This window comes from Geotrypetes seraphini, chromosome 8 (genome assembly GCF_902459505.1).
Source record: "Geotrypetes seraphini chromosome 8, aGeoSer1.1, whole genome shotgun sequence".
NCBI classification, from domain to species: Eukaryota; Metazoa; Chordata; class Amphibia; order Gymnophiona; family Dermophiidae; genus Geotrypetes; species Geotrypetes seraphini.
Genome location: NC_047091.1, coordinates 659083 through 677829, shown reverse-complemented (window position 1 = coordinate 677829; position 18747 = coordinate 659083). Strand labels below are relative to the sequence as shown.

General features: G+C 46.3%; 1 protein-coding gene across 1 annotated transcript in view; it reads left to right on the top strand.

Moving 5' to 3' along the window:
• The window catches only part of ACTN3 (actinin alpha 3), a 165500-nt gene that overhangs the window by 117487 nt on the left and 29266 nt on the right, over window positions 1–18747 (top strand). Inside the window, exons 12-16 of the mRNA XM_033954112.1 lie at window positions 5111–5261; window positions 8690–8798; window positions 8970–9110; window positions 9462–9644; window positions 17551–17685. Coding sequence (XP_033810003.1) covers window positions 5111–5261; window positions 8690–8798; window positions 8970–9110; window positions 9462–9644; window positions 17551–17685 — 719 coding nt within the window. The remainder of the gene's footprint in view (window positions 1–5110; window positions 5262–8689; window positions 8799–8969; window positions 9111–9461; window positions 9645–17550; window positions 17686–18747) is intronic.

Below are 18747 nucleotides of genomic sequence, written 5' to 3'. Positions count from 1 at the left end.
CAAATCTACCCTACCAATCCACATTCCTCACCCATCTAACCCCTTATCTAATAATCAAAGCAGATGTATTTTAAATATTAACTAATTATATGACTAATTTCTTTTAACCTTTTCCCTTCTCAGGACTGCAAAAAAAACAACCCCAAAACAAACTACTTAAGGTTTTCCTAATAAAACACAATTGTGAGCAGTGGGAGTCAATGTATTTAAAAATGATTGCCAAATTGTAAGTAACATTATCCCAGGACAAGCAGGAAGCCTATTCTTACATGTGGATGATGTCATCCACAGAGTCTGGATGCTGACAGCCTCACAAGCAGACTAGCTTGTAGAAACGTAGAAGTTTTGAGTATGCCGCACCATGCATGCGCGAGTGCCTTCCCGCCCAGCACAGGGCGAGTCTCCTCACTTTTCTGCGGAGCCGAGAAGTCTGTCTTTGGCGCTCTTCGTGAAACTTCATTACTTCGTACCTTCTCTTCACCGCGGTTTGTCTTACTTCTTTTGCGAATTGCTGTGTTTATTTCTTTATTTTCTGTTTTTTAAAAAAAACTTACTTTTCGTCGACTGACTGGCGGGGCAGATCGCTTGTTCACAGCCTGCGGACTTCGACTTTGCAGCGGCTATTTTCTCTTCTATGTCCTGGCCAGTAACGGGCTTCAAGAAGTTTAGCCAGTGCCAGAGTGCGATTTCCCTCACGGACCTACACCGCTGGTGTCTTAAGTGTCTCGGTCCTGACCATAGTCTGAAGTTGTGCCCGCACTGTGCTACTCTTCAACCTTGAGCCCTTAAATGCCGTCAAGTTCAAGTGGAAGAGCTGTTCAGGATGCACTTGTCGGCTACACCCTCGACTTTGGCTCTTGACTCGGTCCAGACTTCAGCCTGGGGTCCTCCTGCTTTGACGACTCTGACTTCGAGTCTCATCAGACCTTTCTCGTTTGGATCGTCTTTGACCTTGAGTACACCTGCTTTATCTTCCCCTTAGCTTCCCTCAGGTCAGATACCTAAGCAGAAGGTTCCTGCGGTGGTCCTCAAGTTATCCAATTATTAGTCCAAGCCAAAGCATGCTTCTACTGCCACCTTGGAGCCTCAGCAAGTGGTCCAGTTTCAGACTCGGATTCACAATTGCAGGCTTCTCTCTAGACCATATTAGAGCAGCAATTTGTTCAGTTACTGATCAAATACATGCCTGTCTCGACTCTGTTTCCTGCAGTCCAGCCTGGGCAATCAGCAGTCTCCCACGTGCCTCGAGCTGTCTCTACACACTCTATGCAAGGAGTCGTCTTTACGAGTGTCTGGTCTGGAATCTACACATTCTATGCAAGGAGCCGAGTCTTTGGGAGTGCTTCAAGATTCCTCGATCCAAACCACATAGTCTATGGGGTTTCGATCTACAGCTTCTAGCCCTATTCATTCACCAGTGGCATTGCCCGTCTCCAGGCATAGGGTGACCTCGATCTCGACCGAGACCTACTTCCAGGCAGCACTCTCATCATAGATCGAGGCCCTCATTGAGGCATCCATCGAGGCGCAGGTCTTCTTCCGCAGAAAAGCCTTCCTCGTCCAGGCCTCAGTTCCAGACGTTCCAGCTCTTAGAGGCTTCCAACTCCTCGACCGAGGTCTCCGATTCCAGACCCTGAGGACTCAGCTGATTCCAATACCTCCTCCAATTCTGTGCATTCTTTGGGTTACCAGTACTCTAGAGTGGCTTCGCCTTGCTTCTCCACTCGAGGCACTTCGAGGTCATCGAGTCCTGCTCAAGGCCAGGCTCTAGCAGATCAATTATCTTTTTGCTCCTTTCTTTGTCTTATGGCTGACGACATATAAATTAAATTGGATGCTGGTTCTAAATATTCTAAGGAGTATTTAGAGGAAATGCATCTGCCTCAGCCTCTTATGGAGTCCCTCAAGCTTCCTCTTAATAGGTTTTTGTCTCAAACTTTCAAAAGAAATTTAGAGACTCCTTATGCTATACCTGCTGTTCCAGGTAAATTGGAGTCGAGGTATAGAACACTACATTGCAAGGGATTTGAAAATTCAGTTATCTCATCAATTCCTTCTTGTGGAATCTTCATTAAAGAGGACCCATCCTTCCAGAGTCTATGCCACTGTACCTCCTGGAAGAGAGGGCAAGACCATGGACAAGTTTGGCCGTCGCCTTTACCAGAATTCCTTGATGGCCTCTAGAGTCCTAAATTACAATTTCATCTTCACGACTTATTTTGATTGACCATCTTCCAAGTTTCATGAAGAACTTGGATGAACATAGACATGTGGAGTTTTTGGAGCTTGGTGCTACCTTGGCACAATTCAGGTTGCATCTCCTTCAGTCATCTTATGATGCTTTTGAACTTTCCTCCAGGGTCACTGCATTCTCGGTAGCGATGCGCCGCCTGGCCTGGCTTTGCATTATCGATATGGATTCCAATCTTCAGGACCATCTGGCTAATATCACTTGTGAGGGCAATGACCTCTTTGATGAATCTATAGAGGCTGCCACCAAGAAATTGTCTGAACATGAAAAATCTTTTGCTTCCATCGTCAGACCAAAGCCTAAGCCAGCTCCTGCAAAGCCTTCTCGACCTCTTCCAACTTTCCAGAGGCGTTATCCTCCAAGGGCGGCTCCTTATACTCGAGCACCCGCCAAGAAACAACAACAGCAGAAGCAACAGAAACCTCAACCTTCTGCTGCACCTAAGGCTGCTCAGCCTTTTTGACTGTCTCACACAGAGCATAATCTCCATCGTTCTGCCTCTGTCCTCCCTTCCCCTCATAGGAAGTCGTCTCCATCATTTTTACCATCGATGGGAGACCATTACATCTGATCTCTGGGTGTTGTCGATAATCAGGGAAGAATACTCTCTTCATTTCTCTCAGATTCCACCAGAGCTTCCTCCAAGAGAGTATCCTTCCAATCCATCCCAGACCACCCTTCTTCTTCATCTCCGTGCCATCGAGGAAGTTCCATTGGAACAGCAGAGCAGGGGTTTTTACTCCTGTTACTTCCTAGTTCCGAAGAAGACGGGCAATCTGCAGCCCATTCTGGATCTCAGGGCTCTCAACAAATTTTTAGTCAAGGAAAAATTTTGCTTGCTGTCCCTGGCATCCCTTTATCCCCTTCTAGATCAGAACGATTGGTTATGTTCTCTAGATCTCAAAGAGGCTTACACTCACATCCCCATTCATCCGGCCTCCCGTCAGTACCTCAGATTTTGGGTGGGTAATCTGCATTTTCAATACAGAGTGCTACCCTTTGGCCTGGCATCGTCTCCCAGAGTGTTCACCAAGTGCCTCGTAGTGGTAGCAGCAGCTCTAAGGAACCATGGTCTTCAGGTGTTTCCCTACCTAGACGACTGGCTCATCAAAGATTCAACATCTCAGGGGGTTATTGTAGGGACCCAATGGACTATGTGGTTCCTACAAAACTTGGGATTCAAAATCAACTTTCCCAAATCTGAACTCCAGACCTCTCAGAATATCCAATTCATCGGCGCTGTTCTGGACACTATCCAGCTCAGAGCATTCCTTCCTCAACAACGTCTGGATGCTCTTATTCAGCTCTATCACTGCTGTTCACTCTCAGCAAGACACATGATGGTACTACTAGGTCACATGACATCCACAGTACACGTGACTCCTTTTGCCAGACTTCACCTCAGAATTCCTCAGTGGACCCTGGCATCTCAGTGGACGCAGGCTTGCGATCCACTATCTCAACACATTACAGTCACTCCTTCGTTGAAACAGTCTCTCCACTGGTGGATGCTCTCTTCCAATCTCTCCAGAGATTTACTGTTTCAGACGCCACCTCATCAGAAGGTCCTCATGACAGATTCTTCGACCTATGCTTGGGGGGCTCACATCGACAGTCTCTGTATTCAAGGCCACTGGTCCAGAATAGATCGTCCGTGTCATATCAATCTGTTGGAACACAGAGCGATCTTCAGTGCTCTCATTCTGATGCCGCTTTTGGGACCTCGGTGTTGAGGACAGGCTCTTCTATCCTTCCCTAGCTGTTATCTTGCTTTGATACGTCACCTAGCATATGGAAGGATGTAACAGAATGGAAGATTAGATTTCTACCTTCGATAATCTTGTTTCTGTGAGTCCCTGTAGGATTCCATATGACCCACCCTCAATTGTTGAATAGCCTGCTTCTTTCTGCCTTGATTGTAGTTGCAGGCTTCAAGTCTTTCCAGCCAGTTGATCGGTTCTGTGAGCAGTGTTCCCCGTCTGTAAGTTTGCTTTACTGAAGGCTCTCTCATGTGGGTGCTCTTTGCACGCAGCAGGTTAGTTCTACATTGTTCCTCAATGTTTGGCTGGATTGTCTTTGTGCATGTTTATTACTTGTTTCATGTTTTGCTGAGCAGGCCAGTCCAGAATTTGTTTGTGCTGCTGAGGATCTTCCCCCCTTGCCATGGATTTGTTCAGTTATGTTACTTGGCTTTGGGACTTAACTGGATATGTTTCTAGCTCTCAGTCTATGGGGGAGGAGCATGTGCTCAGAAGTGGTGGATTTCTGCAACTCCCAGATTGCAGGTTGAGATTGAACACCTATTGTATGGAATCCTACATGGACTAACAGAAAGAAGATTATTGAATGTAGAAACCTAATCTTCCATTCTAAACCACCATATATTGAATGATGGTATATCAAATACTGGATAAGAAATAAACAAAATACATTTCTATACACATGCATAGAGTAAACAAATCTTTCTACCTGCCTTGAAGCAGGTGTACTTTTGTACAAGAATACATGTGCTATGCTTGGGGAGTAATTTTATAACTGAAGGCCAGAATTATCCCATGTGTGCAGTCTATAGCAGTGGTTCCCAACCCTGTCCTGGAGGACCACCAGGCCGATCGGGTTTTCAGGCTAGCCCTAATGAATATGCATGAGAGAGATTTGCATATAATGGAAGTGACAGCCATGCAAATCTGCTCCATGCATATTCATTAGAGCTAGCCTGAAAACTCGATTGGCCTGGTGGTCCTCCAGGACAGGTTTGGGAACCACTGGTCTATAGGATCTTTTACAGGTAGGAATCTCCCAGCATATGCACAATCAGGGTTCTTCCCTACTATTCAGGCCTTCTTTTTTTCTCTGTAGGTAAAGAGGAATTGCTAAGCATGAAGGACTATGAGTCAGCCTCGCTAATGGAGATTCGGGCCCTGATGCGCAAACATGAGGCATTTGAGAGTGACCTGGCTGCCCACCAGGACCGTGTGGAACAGATTGCTGCCATAGCACAGGAGCTCAAGTAAGAACTTATGCTGCATGGCTAATTCACCCGCAGCTAGACACAGGAGCTTATGAGGGTCCATACCAGTATTCAACCAGGGCCTGCATAAGACAGTTATGCAGTTCCCAGATGAATACTGGTTGGGACCAGCATAATATATATTTTTTAAGTTTCATAATCCTTTTCTCACCACCCCAATACAGCTCCCTCCCTCCAGATTTATTTATTTATTTATTTATTAATAGTATTTATATACCACTTATAGTCTTAAGTGGTTTATATTCAGGTACTCAAGCATATTTCCCTATCTGTCCCAGTGGGCTCACACTCTTCCTAATGTACCTGGGGCAATTGGGGATTAAGGGACTTGCCCAGGGTCACAAGGAGCAGCATGGGTTTTGAACCCACAACCTCAGGGTGCTGAGGCTGTAGTTCTAACCACTGTGCCACACACTTGATCACAAGAGCAACAACCCCCCTCTTCCTCCCATCCTGGAATGTTTCCCCTAACTCCTTCGTCCAGATTGAGCCCCCCAGGCCAACTTTTTCATTCCTAGTGATCAAATGGGAGCAAAGGGGACAGAAATGAAGCCTACTTGCAACTGCCCCTTGTGACTGCCTAAAGAAAATGGTTCTGTGTTAAACAACCTTATAAGGCACTATTTAAAGTCTTATTCCTGGAATTATCACCATGTAGCATGATCTTGTATTTGAAGAGTCTATGCGGGATGGTGGTTAACAGCATGTGTGGATCCCTGACGAAGCGGCAGCAAAACATGTCGGGTCCACCAGCCTAGTACAGCAACACTTTTGAAGATAAGTACACATACTTCATTAGTCGTTTTAAAAGTTATAAAAGGGGTTTAAAAAAACATAAAAGTACTGAGCATTAGCTATTAAAATCTAAGCCTTGACCGATGAGGAGGTTACACATGAATCTCCCCGTTATGAGAACATAGCCTGTATGGGACGGAGGAGGGGTGTTTCTGAGGTCTATGGCTAAAACAGAAGTAGCAACACCAGATAAGGATCTAAAGGTGTAATATAGAAAGAATACTTTAAAGGTTGGAAGCATGGAATTGGATATTGGATTTATGCTATAAAGAAAATGGTTGCCATAACCTCTTGGGGCAGCTCGTGAGAGGTTGCGGAGTTGAAGGGGTAGGAGGGAGATTATGATTCTCATGGGCTGGGGGAGGGAAAAGGTAGGAGGGGGCTGCATCGGGGGATGGGAGGAGGATCGCAGGACTTTATTTTATTTTTTAAGTTTTGCAGGTCCCAGCTAATAGTGCTGGGACCTACATAGCTAACTGGCTTATTTAGTACAGTTTTTGATCTGTCCTAACTTGGTTGGGTTAACTATGCAGGTCTTTCCCTCCCTTTCCAGTGCTACCCAGATTAAACAAACTGTCAGTCTGTGGTAACATGTATGAGCATTTGAGGCCTGGGCTTTTAACATACATCCAAACTGTTCAGAGGCAAACAAAAAAAGTGATTGTGTACTCGGAGGTCAAACTGTTCTTTCTCACAGGCTTTTCCAGCTTACAGTTAACCATCAAACAGAGGGAGGGGGTCTGGTCTCCTGTCAGCACAACAAATGAGTATACAGTATAGTTAGAAACAAGGTACCTACTAACTTTAACTGTAGCAAGGTACACTTCTCCCTCTGTATTCGCGGTTTCGGTATCTGCGGTTTCGATTATTCACAATTTTTTTGGCCACTGTCACCGCCCCCCAAAAATGTCATCACTCAAATTTTTTTACGTTTAATGTTCTGTACAGTACCCTGAAATCGCTGGTTGCTTGCCGCCCCCTCTAAATTTCTATTCGCTGTAGGGTAACGCCATTCATGCCTCTCTCAATATCTATTGGTGATAATGTCTGTCAGTCGTGAAGTCCGGCTGAATAGGGCGGGAGCCAGTGGCGACGGGCTTGCACTTTAGCCGCCTCTTTCTCGCTTACTAATTGTTTGGTTTGGGGTTTATTTTGTATTGGTTGGTTGTTGTTTTTTTACCCCTTCCTCCCCTCCGCCCCTCTCTCGTGCCCTCTCTTACCACTTTTATTTGCCAAAGAGCCGAACAACAAAGAGAATAACAAGAACAGCAAAAGAGCACCAACTTCCCTCCCCTATGTTCAGTGCCCACCTGCTGGCGGCTGCAGTGCTGACGCTCCTGCAGGATTTGCATAAGTCAGTTCAGCCTGATATTGGCCGCATCTCAGTCCCACTTTCCCCTCCCCCCACCCCCTTTTCTGGCGAGCAGCTGTGGGGTTTCACCCCCCCTCCCCAGTGTTATACTGGTACCAGTTCAGTAACAGCGGGCTGGGGGTTCTGAGGATGCAAATGTCCGACCCATTTGGCTTTCATGAGTTGGGGGAGAGGATGGTAGTGAGAGTTCTTCTGACAAATTGCTTGCTTGCCCTGAAATTGCTGGTTATTCGCAGTTTCTTTGGTAAAAATGGTGGCAGATCCCTAAAACCGCGAATAACATATTGAAAAGTTATTCGCGTTTTTTCCGTATTCGCGCCTACATCCGGAACGCATCCACCGCAAATACGGAGGGAGAAGTGTAGAACCTTTTTATCTTACCCTTCCCCTTCCTTGAAATAGACAAAGCTGCATACAGTAGAAACCAACTTTTCAAAATGGTTGAGCGTGATAATCCCAATGGAAATTACTCTCCCTAACAGAGTCAAAGAGTTTGCTCAATATTGGGGATACTCAGTACCCACAGAGCCTGTTCCTATGCTGCACACCTCTTTTTAGGTCCTTTGCAGTCCCTGGCAATTCTCTCTCTGGCAAGGCACAAACTTAGCTTCTTCCTTGCAGTATACCAGCTGCAAACCTCTCATAAGGTCCTCACAATCCTGGGATCAGTCCTGGATGCTCCTTCTCTTCCCCTTGGGCTTCTCCTAGCTTGTCTCTGCTCTGGAGTTTTCTCAGCTTGCTAAACCATGCTCTTCTAGCCCTGAAGTGTTCACCAGGACTTCTTGAGGTGGCCTTGTGAAGGAATATGCTTAAGGGAGACCAACAGTTTCTTATACAATGTATCATATAGCCTTCTCCCTGGGGCAGAGTGTGGAAGATAAACCAGCAGTTTCCTTGAAATAACCTTTCCATGAAATAACCAGTTTCCATGAAATAACCTTCTACCTGGAGCACAGTGTCAGATTTTGCCTCTGGTGCTAGATAAAACCTTGTGTCTACTGGCAGCTGTGTAAATAGCAAGGTGGGTTTTTTTTGCCAGGATTTAAAGTGTCCTCCTCTTCCCTTTTTGACATTGCAGATGGTATCATTATTTTCAGAAGAACCCTGCCAGTCTGCCCTTTTGGAAATGCAAAAGATTACTTTCAGTGGCTGGGCTTCACAGAATAGAATATAGAAAACAAATCTATCTCGGCATACTGTAGAAATACTGATGCTGATGACATGTTCCTTGTGGTTACAGTGAGTTGGACTATCATGATGCTGCTTCTGTGAATGCTCGCTGCCAGGCAATCTGTGATCAATGGGACAACCTGGGTACCCTGACCCAGAAACGGAGAGATTCCCTGGAGGTAATGGTAGTAAGAACTTGGTGAATGTTGACATGTTGCATGAAGGCCCTGCAGAAAACTAAGGGCCATACTGTGGGTAGAGGACAAATGGGAGTAGGCGATCTTGTAGGGGCTAAGGGTGCCCATGGATGGACTGAGGCAGTAACACACCACCATATATTATTTCCTCAGCGTGTGGAAAAACTCCTAGAGACCATTGATCAACTGTACCTCGAATTTGCAAAGAGAGCTGCTCCCTTCAACAACTGGATGGATGGAGCAATTGAGGATCTGCAGGACATGTTCATTGTACACAGCATCGAAGAGATCCAGGTAAGAACAATGACACATCTAAATACAAATAAATAAACAGCAACAAGGAGATTTAATTGTGGATGGTGATGCATAAACATACATACACCCACCCAAGAAGATCCAAAGATATGGCCTTGACTTTGGGTTACACATACAAATACAGAGATACACAGCATTTAAGAGACTGAGGGACAGGCAGTGAATTTTCCATTACATGCAGACACACCTAGCATCAAGGATATTTAAGAACAGGTAACAAACAACATGTTCACTAAAATCATACAGCATCAATGAGATCAATACGCTATGTGTTCCCTGCAGTTTTTAAAAATAGTTACTTGTCTTTGTTTTCATCCTATTCTCCTGCAGAGCCTGATCACAGCTCATGAACAATTTAAAGTTACACTACCTGAAGCAGATAAAGAGAAAAATGCCATCCTGGGGATCCAGGTTGAGATTCAGAAGATAGCTCATACCTATGGGATAAAGCTCTCTGGTATCAACCCTTATACCAACCTCACTCATCTGGACATCTCCAACAAATGGGAGACTGTGAGTATGAAGCAAGACCTTGTGACCAGTAATAACACAGCCAACCAGAAGATGGCACCACCCCCTCTATGCAATATCAGTAATGACCCCACAGTCATTCACTGGGTTTTTTGTTCCCTCTGTACTAGCAGTGATCACATAGCCCAATTGTGTTTAGTTTTGGAGACAAAAAGGCTTGAAGCAGTCCAGAGGAGGGCAACTAAAATGATAGGAGATTTGCGACAAAAGACATATGAGGAGAGACTGGAAGCCCTGAATATGTATACCTTGGTCATGGAGGGACAGGGGAGATATGATTCAGAAGTTCAAATACTTGAAGGGTATTAACGTAGAACAAAATCTTTTCCAGAGAAAGGAACATGGTAAAACCAGAGGACATAATTTGAGGTTGAGGGGTGGGAGACTCAAGAGCAATGTAAGGAAATTCTTCTTTATAGAGAGGGTAGTGAATGCCTTGAATGTGCTCCCGAGAGAGGTGGTGGAGAGGAAAACAATGACAGAGTTCAAAAAAGCATGGGATGAACACACTGGATCTAGAATCAGAAAATAATAGTAAATATTGAAGAACTAAGGCCAGTACTGCGCAGACTTGGTCTGTGTCTTTATATGGCCGTTTGGGGAAGGATGGGCTGGGGAAGGCTTCAATGGCTAGGAGTGTGTAGATGGACTGGAGTGAGCTTTGACAGAGACTTCAATAGTTGGAACCTAAGAACAGGCAGAGCTTTAGATTCTTGCCCAGAAATTGCTAGGAGAAGAAGAAGAAAAAAACAAAAACCTAACAAATTTATAGATTGAATCAGGTTGCGAAGACTAGATGGACCATTCGGGTCTTTATCTGCCGTCATCTACTATGTTAATCAAAAAGGGGAGGTATCATTTCATCTAAGCTACGTCAGGAATGATAGTCAGCCAGCCATAGGGGCATGATTACACCTCTCCATTCAGCAGTGGCATACCTAGCAAATGTGACACCCGGGGCCCATCATTTTTTGACACCCCCCCATTTCTCCCCCCCCCCCACCTGTATGAAAAACATGATTTTTAGTAACAATCCACATCATGCAAAAGTGTACCTAGGAAAAGGCAGCATCTTACACACTGCAGTGAGCAGTACATCAATAAACCCATTGTAAAACTAAACAAGCCAGACTAGTACAGATCAATCCTGCACAGTCAATCCTAGCAGAAACCCATGTCTTTCGAACACACAGAACACAGAAAACACCTTTGCCTAGTATAGAATATGTAATCACAAACTAACCCCTCCCCCTTTTACAAAACTATAGTGCGGTTTTTAGCCACGGTGGTAACAGCTCAGACGCTCATAGAATTCTGAGCATCCGAGCTGTTACCACCATGGCTGGCACTAAAAAACACTCTACAGTTTTGTAAAAGGGGGATAAAATAGAAATACGTAGACAAGGTTAAATTGAACCATCAAGAAGCTGGACTCTCCATACAATGCAACACCACAGAAACAGTGACACATATCTCCTAAAGCAAAAAATAAATAAATAGAAAATGTTTTTCTACCTTTGTCTTCTCTGGTTTCTGCTTTTCTCATCTTCTTGTTACTCTCTTCCTTCCATCCACTGTCTGGCTCTCTCTGCCCCTTCTATATGGCATCTTCTCTCCTATGCCCTTTCCAGAAACTGTATGCCTCCCCCTTCCATCTCTCCCTTCACCCCCATTGGTCTGGCATCTCTCTTCTCTCCTTCTCTTTCCCACACCTCTCCTCCCCAATCCCTTTCCCTTTCCTTTTTTTCCCTCATTTTCCTTTTCAATTTATTTTCTGCATCTGTCTAGATTTCTGTACATTCTTACTACCCTGTCATCAATTTCCTTTTTCACTGTCTACCTACAGCTTGCCACCTCTTCCCCTCACCCCCTCCAGGATTCACTAACTCAATCCTTTTCCCCCCATCATGTGCCCTCCTTTTATTTATCCCCTCCTTCCATCATGTGCCCTCTTTCTCTGCCCCTTCCATCCACTACCTTCTTCTCTCTCTGTCCACTTCCATCCAACATCTGCTCCCCTCTTCCTTCCTACATTGGTTCCCTTATCTCTCCTATCCGCACTTCCATCCAGCATAGCCCCCCCACCCTCCCCACTACCCTCCAGCATGGGCTCCCCCACCACACTGTCCACTAACATCCAATGTCTACCCTTTCTCTCTCCATCCACCCCTCTTCAATCAACATTTACCCCTTGTCTCTCCCTTCCCCCCACTTCCATCAGCATCTGTCCCCTTTCTTTCCCTCCAATCCAATTCCATCCAACATAAGATCATAAGAATTGCTGCTGCTGGGTCAGACCAGTGGTCTATCGTGCCCAGCAATCCGCTCACATAGCAGCCCCCAGGTCAAAGGCCAGTATCCTAACTGAGACTAGCCCTACCAGTGCACTTTTGTTCAGCAGGAACCTGTCCAACCCTGTCTTGAATTCCTGGAGGGTGCTCTCCCCTACGACAGACTCTGGAAGAGCGTTCCAGTTTTCCACCACTCTCTGGGTGAAGAAGAACTTCCTTACGTACATCCGGAATCTATTCCCTTTCAACCTTAGAGAGTGCCTTCTCGTTCTCCCTACCTTGGAGAGGGTGAACAATCTGTCCTTATCTACTAAGTCTATCCCCTAAAGTACCTTAATGTTTCGATCATGTCCCCTCTCAATCTCCTCTGTTCGAGGGAGAAGAGGCCCAGTTTCTCCAATCTTTTGTTGTACGGCAGCTCCTCCAACCCCTTAACCGTCTTGGTTGCTCTTCTCTGGACCCTTTCGAGTAGTACCATGTCCTTCTTCATGTACGGCAACCAGTATCCTTCCCCCTTATGTCTCTCTCCCCTTTCCCTGCACACCAATTCCATCAGCACCACCCTTCCATACCACCCTGCCCCCTTTCTCTCCCTCCACCACCCTTCCATACCAGCAGTCCTGCTCCTTTCTCTCCCTCCATACAGCAAGGTCCCACCCGTGATGACTGCAGCTGCCAGCTGCTGTTCCACCTGCTCTGATGTACTTCTTCTGGAGCAGAGTTGGCAGCCATGCTGAAATGCAGAAAGGTCCCATGATGACTACGTCTGCTGGCTCTGCTCCGGAAGAAGTATGTGACGTCGGAGGGGGTGGATCCGACAGCTGTGGGACCTTGCAGCAACTCCCTACGTCTGCTGGTCCACCCCTCCAATGTCACGTACTTCTTCCGGAGCAGTAGCCAACAGACGTAGTCATTGCGGGACCTTCCTTCACTTCAGCGCGGCTGCCGACTCTACTCCAGAAGTACGTGACGTTGGAGGGGGTGGACCAGCAGCTGCGCAGTAGGGTGGGAGGTTCCGTACCCAGCCGGCTGTGCACCCTCCTAGGGCGTGCACCTGGGGCGGTCCACCCCCCTCCCGCACCCCCCTTGGTATGCCACTGCCATTCAGAGAACCTGCAGCCAGTCATAGAACATAGTGCTCAATTTCAACAGAGATTTTTTTCTGACTAGATTAAAGCCTTTGAATAGCTGAGTGGCAATGATTTTCCGTGATAACTACTTAAGGTAGCTGACCAGATTTAAACATTGCTACAGCAGGCCTGCTAAAAAGTAAAATAGGGGTTGGAGGAGGGACAGGGAAGAGTCCAATAACACTATTAGAGGAAAGGAACCATGGGAGAGTCTCAAGGAATAGTCCCAGGGCTCATTCAATAATATGAAAGGATATGATTTAATTTTATTTATTTATTTGATTTCTCATATACCACCTGCAAGCCATTAAAGTGGTTCACTTTCAGGTACTGTAGATATTTTCTATCTCTGGAGGGCTTACAATCTAAGTTTGTAACTGAGGCAATCATAGGCATCCTTTCAAAGAACAAGTAAATACATGTAGTACGTCAGTGCTGCCAACTGTTGATGAATTAGGGAGGTGAAGGCATTACTTTTCATTCAACCTTCATATAATCTCAGTGACCTTATCAACTCCTCTTCTAGGTATTTTCTATGTGGAGACCTAGCTACAAAACTCTTTCATCAGTAAATAAGCAAAGAGCAAGTGATACCCTGCTTAGAGATTTTCATATGGTAAAGTGCTCCAGACTTATGACCAGTAGGGTTCACTACTACTACTACTATTTATTATTTCTATAGTGCTGAAAGGTGTACGCAGCACTGTACATGTACATTTAACATGTAATAGATTGTCGCTGCTCAGAAGAGCTTACAATCTAATTGATGGAGAAGGACATCCAGAGGAAGTTTGGTGGTAACATGAAGTGTCAATTTGGGAGTAGAGAATTGCGCGGGGACAGAAATCCCACCCATCCTCGCCAGCGCTGACATCAGGGAAGACTTCCAGTCAGCTGTGTGCTGCAGCAGGGCAGGTAGGAAAAAGAAGACGAGCCTCGCGGCTAGAGTTGCATCGAACCCCGCAGGATCCCCGCGACCCTAGGAGGTGTCCCCATGGGATCCCCGTGACCCTTGGGGGCGTCCCCATGGGATCCCCGTGACCCGAAGGGGGAACCCAGGGCTCGGTACTTGGGCCCATCTTATTTAATATCTTCATCAATGACCTAGAGGATGGAACATCCAGTGAGATCATCAAGTTTGCAGATGACACAAAGCTATGCCGGGCCATCAACTCGCAGAAGGACAGTGAAGAACTCCAGAGTGACTTGAGCCGATTGGAGAATTGGGCAGATAAATGGCAGATGAAGTTTAATGTGGAAAAATGCAAAGTGATGCACTTAGGCAGAAAAAATAAGGAACACAAGTATAGTATGTCAGGTGCAACTCTGGGAAAATCTGAACAGGAAAAGAACCTGGGAGTATTAATCTTTCCATCAGAACAGTTCATACGAGGGGTTGCTCCTGCAAAGGATTCTACAGGGAAAACATTGTTATCAGCCCTTCGTTCCTCTAGGCCTCACTGGCAGAGAGTGGCCCGATTGGGGGATGACTGACCAGGCAGTCCCCAAGTGCTTCATCGAACCCCAGGCCTTCTACCTGAACTGGAAGACTAGAGGCTGTAAGATGACTTTGGGTTGAGGTTTTATTAAGGGCTATGTAGCCAAGTCCTGGGGACCTACATGGAGACTTTAACAGGCTTTGGAGATCTTGCATGTGTGTTTACCAGTTTAGTTGGCTCAAATTGCCAGGAAGGGGGTGATAGATCCATTGTTAAGAAGTTTAATATATGGTGATAAGGGGGCATTGACATGTTGAATGGCTGTGAAACGGGTGACTGAGGCATTTATTTATTTTAAAAACTTTGTATACCGCCTGGAGTCACAGCGGTTTCCATGTAAACATACATAAAGCAAAAACAAATAACAATACAAATCACTCTTACAACAATAGAAACATAGAAACTGATGGCAGAAAAGGGCCACGGCCCATCCAGTCTGCCCATACTAATGACCCACCCCCTACCTTCCACTATGAAGAGATCCCACGTGCCAATCCCATTTTGTCTTAAAGTCTGACACGCTGCTGGCCCCAATTACCTATAGTGGAAGGTTATTCCAGCGATCAACCACCCTTTCGGTGAAGAAGTACTTTCTGGTGTCGCCATGAAATTTCCCACCCCTGAGTTTCAGTGAATGCCCTCTCGTTGGCGCGGGACCTTTGAAAAAGAAGATATCTTCTTCTACCTTGATACGGCCTGTGACATATTTGAACATCTCGATCATGTCTCCCCTCTCTTTGCGTTCCTCGAGTGAGTATAGCTGCAATTTATCCAGCCGTTCCTCATACGGTAGATCCCTGAGACCCGAGACCATCCGAGTGGCCATTCGTTGAACCAACTCAACTCTCAGCACATCTTTGTGGTAATGTGGCCTCCAGAATTGTACACAGTTTTCCAGATGGGGGTCTCACCATGGATCTGTACAACAGCATTATGACCTCGGGCTTACAGCTGACGAAACTTCTTCGGATACAACCGATGATTTGTCTAGCCTTGGACAAAGCTTAACATGTAATAGATGGTCCCTGCTCAGAAGAGGTTACAATCTAATTTGGCAGACAGACAGGACATATAGGGGTTTGGGAGTTTCTTGCAGAGAGAATGGTAGGATGAACATAGGTATCTTACAGTGAGTTGGAGTTAGGAGTTTAAAGCAGCCTCAAAAAAGTGGGCTTTTAGCTTGGATTTGAATTCTGCTAGAGACGGAGCCTCAGGCAGCCTGTTCCAGGCATACAGTGAAGGGACGGAGTCTGGAACTGACAGTGGAATAGGAGGGCCTTTCCTGATGAATGGAATAATGCCATGTCAGTCTGTGATGACATTAAGTGGCACTTTCTTGGTAAATGCCACTGAAAATCAGAATGGGTGCCAATCAATTGGATTTAACCAGGTAGAAGCCTTTCTACTGAGATAAATCTTGCTGAATATCAACCCCCTCCCCCTTCTAGTCAATATTCAGCGTTCTTTAGCCAGCCAGGAACTGCACCTGGCTGACTGGCTAAATAACACTAAGCTGGCTAACCACTAATATTCAGTGGGAGACAAATGGCTATCTCTCACCGAATATCCTGCTCAGTGGCTAGCCTAGTTACCGACTATGGGCCAGATTCACTAACCTGCCGATCGGGCCCAGATGCAGGTGGGGGCGATCAGAGGAACGCCCCCATCTGTCTGCACGGATCGCTGTTCTGCAATCTGCGCGCCTGCGCAGACCATCTGTAGATGGTCTGCGCAAATCCGTCCGAACCCGTGCCGTTTTGGTTTTTTTTAACTTTAACTTTTTTTGTTGTTTTTAGCCCAGCGAGCCGGTGGTTTTAATCCGCTTTAAACTCGCGGGTTAAAACCAAGGGTTTGCAGGCCGGGGAAGGGCAGGAGAGATTCAGGGAAGATCGGGGCAGAGCAGGGCAGCATTCAGGGGGAAGATCGGGGCAGAGCAGGGTGGCATTCAGGGGGAAGATCGAGCAGGGTGGCATTTGGGGGGAAGATCGAGCAGGGTGGTATTCAGGGGGAAGCAGGCAGGACAGATTGCAGGGCAGAGAGCAGGGCTTCCAGTCGGAAAGACGTTTTCGACTGGTCCCCAGCAATCGCTTCTTCAGTTGATTGGCCAGCCCAGTCAGATCATATTGATTGTGATGTGAATTGCTGCCTTTCCTACTTTTGAATGTCCCTCCTCTCATTTGCATGCACGGATCGGAGGATGGTCGGCAGAGAGGTAAGTGAATCGGGCCAGAGGGGAATTTGGTCGCTAAGGGATCGGTACTCGATCAGTTTGCTTTGTGAATCTAGCCCTATGTCATGCGACAGTCAGTGCCAACAGGTCTACAAGTTATGGTGAGGTCTCACTTGGAATACTGTGTTCAGTTTTGAAGGTTGTATCTCAGTAAGGATATTGAAAGACTAGAGGTGGTTCAGTGGAAAGGGGCCAAAATGGTGCACAGTCTGCACTAGAAGATATACTTCAGAAAATTTATTTTCACAGAAAGGTTCGTGATTGCCAGGAATGCCCTCCTCGAGGTGTGGTGGGGTTGATTAAAAAAAAAAAAAAATAGCATGAAAACCAAGAATTGAACTCAAAGCAGTAGTGAAATGGCTTTTGAATTTCTAAAAAGACATGTCGGGACTAGTGGAGAAGATAACTCCTATGCACTAACAGTTATAAATGTATACCTTATTGAGCAGACCACAGGCCACTTTGTGTGCCCTCATGCATTATGTTACTACGTAAAATTCATGTCTTACCTTCACAATTGGCTCCAGTTTGAGACCCCATCAGTTCTTTGGTCTCAAATTTAAGTATTTAATGTTTTGTTCTCATTGTCCCCTACCAGTTGTGATCCTGCAATCATTCATGAGGGGTGAGTCTAGGAAACAGAGTAGGAGTGTCACCACTTTTTTGTGCCAATTGACCTGACACCCCCTTCCTTTGTAGGGTGTATTTTTTAACATCCTCTTCCCAACTTTGTTTCAGGTGAAGCGTCTGGTACCCCACAGAGACCAGACACTGCAGGAGGAGCTGGCGCGTCAACAGGCCAATGAGCGTTTACGTAGGCAATTTGCAGCCCAGGCAAATGTCATTGGACCCTGGATTCAGACCAAGATGGAGGTGAGAGAAAGGCATGTTTATAAGACTCATAGGGCTGGATTCTGTATAGGACACCCAGACTCAGCAGCTGCCTAAACGGCTTTTGAGAATCGCACACGGGTGTCCTATATAAAATCGCATCTGTCCTGACAGACAGATTCCTAATCCCGCCTAACCACCCCGATTCTCTAACTAGCGTCCATGTTACAGGCGCCGGTTAGAGATTCATGTTGCCGCTGAGCTGAATGCAGCAAGGGAATTTACCTGCTGCAATTAACTGAGTGGCTGAGGCAGAAAAGCCCCAAGCTGCAAAGTCAGCCAGCAGGAGGGATGCCTAGTCCCTCCTGCTCGAACCTCCCCCTCCCCAAAGATCGACAGCCTACAAAAAAAAGGTACAGGGGGGATCCAGGTGGATTTGGGGGTGTTGGAGTGGGAGCAAGTTTTCAGGGGGTTTCCAGCAGGAGGGACTGGGCATCCTTCCTGCCGGTGATCTTCATGGGATAGTGGCAGGACAAATTGGGCATTCCTCCTGCCATGGACATTGGGGGGAGGTCGGGGGCTCTAGCAGGAGGGACTGGGCATCCCTTCTGCCGGTCGACTTTGTGGGGGGATGGGTTCCCTGCTGCAGCTACTAAACTGATTGCGGCAGGGAGATTCCCTTGTTGCGATCAGTTTAGTGGCCACGTCTATTTAAAAAGTACCTTTCAGGCGCCTATTGCGGCCCTAGGGTTGCCTATGCTCGCTTAAGGCCACTTCTGGGTGAAACCATGCCCACTCCTAGCCTTGGGCAAGCTTAGGCAGCCTTATATGTCTCCCTAAGCTGACAAAAACACCTATAATGTAGGCTGCCTGCCTCAGGGTTAAACAGTGGTAGGACGCCTACCGTCACCTACAATCAGGACGCCATTTATAGAATTTACCCCATAGTATCTGGGATTAGAATAGAGTGAGAGGATGAAATGGATGTCAACTACAAACCTCTTCATTTTATTTCCCTTTTGACTCCCACCACAGTTTTTCTCTTCCTTATCTACTTGACTCCCCTTCCCTCCTCTATCCTTCCCTGTCACTCTTTTCCTCTTA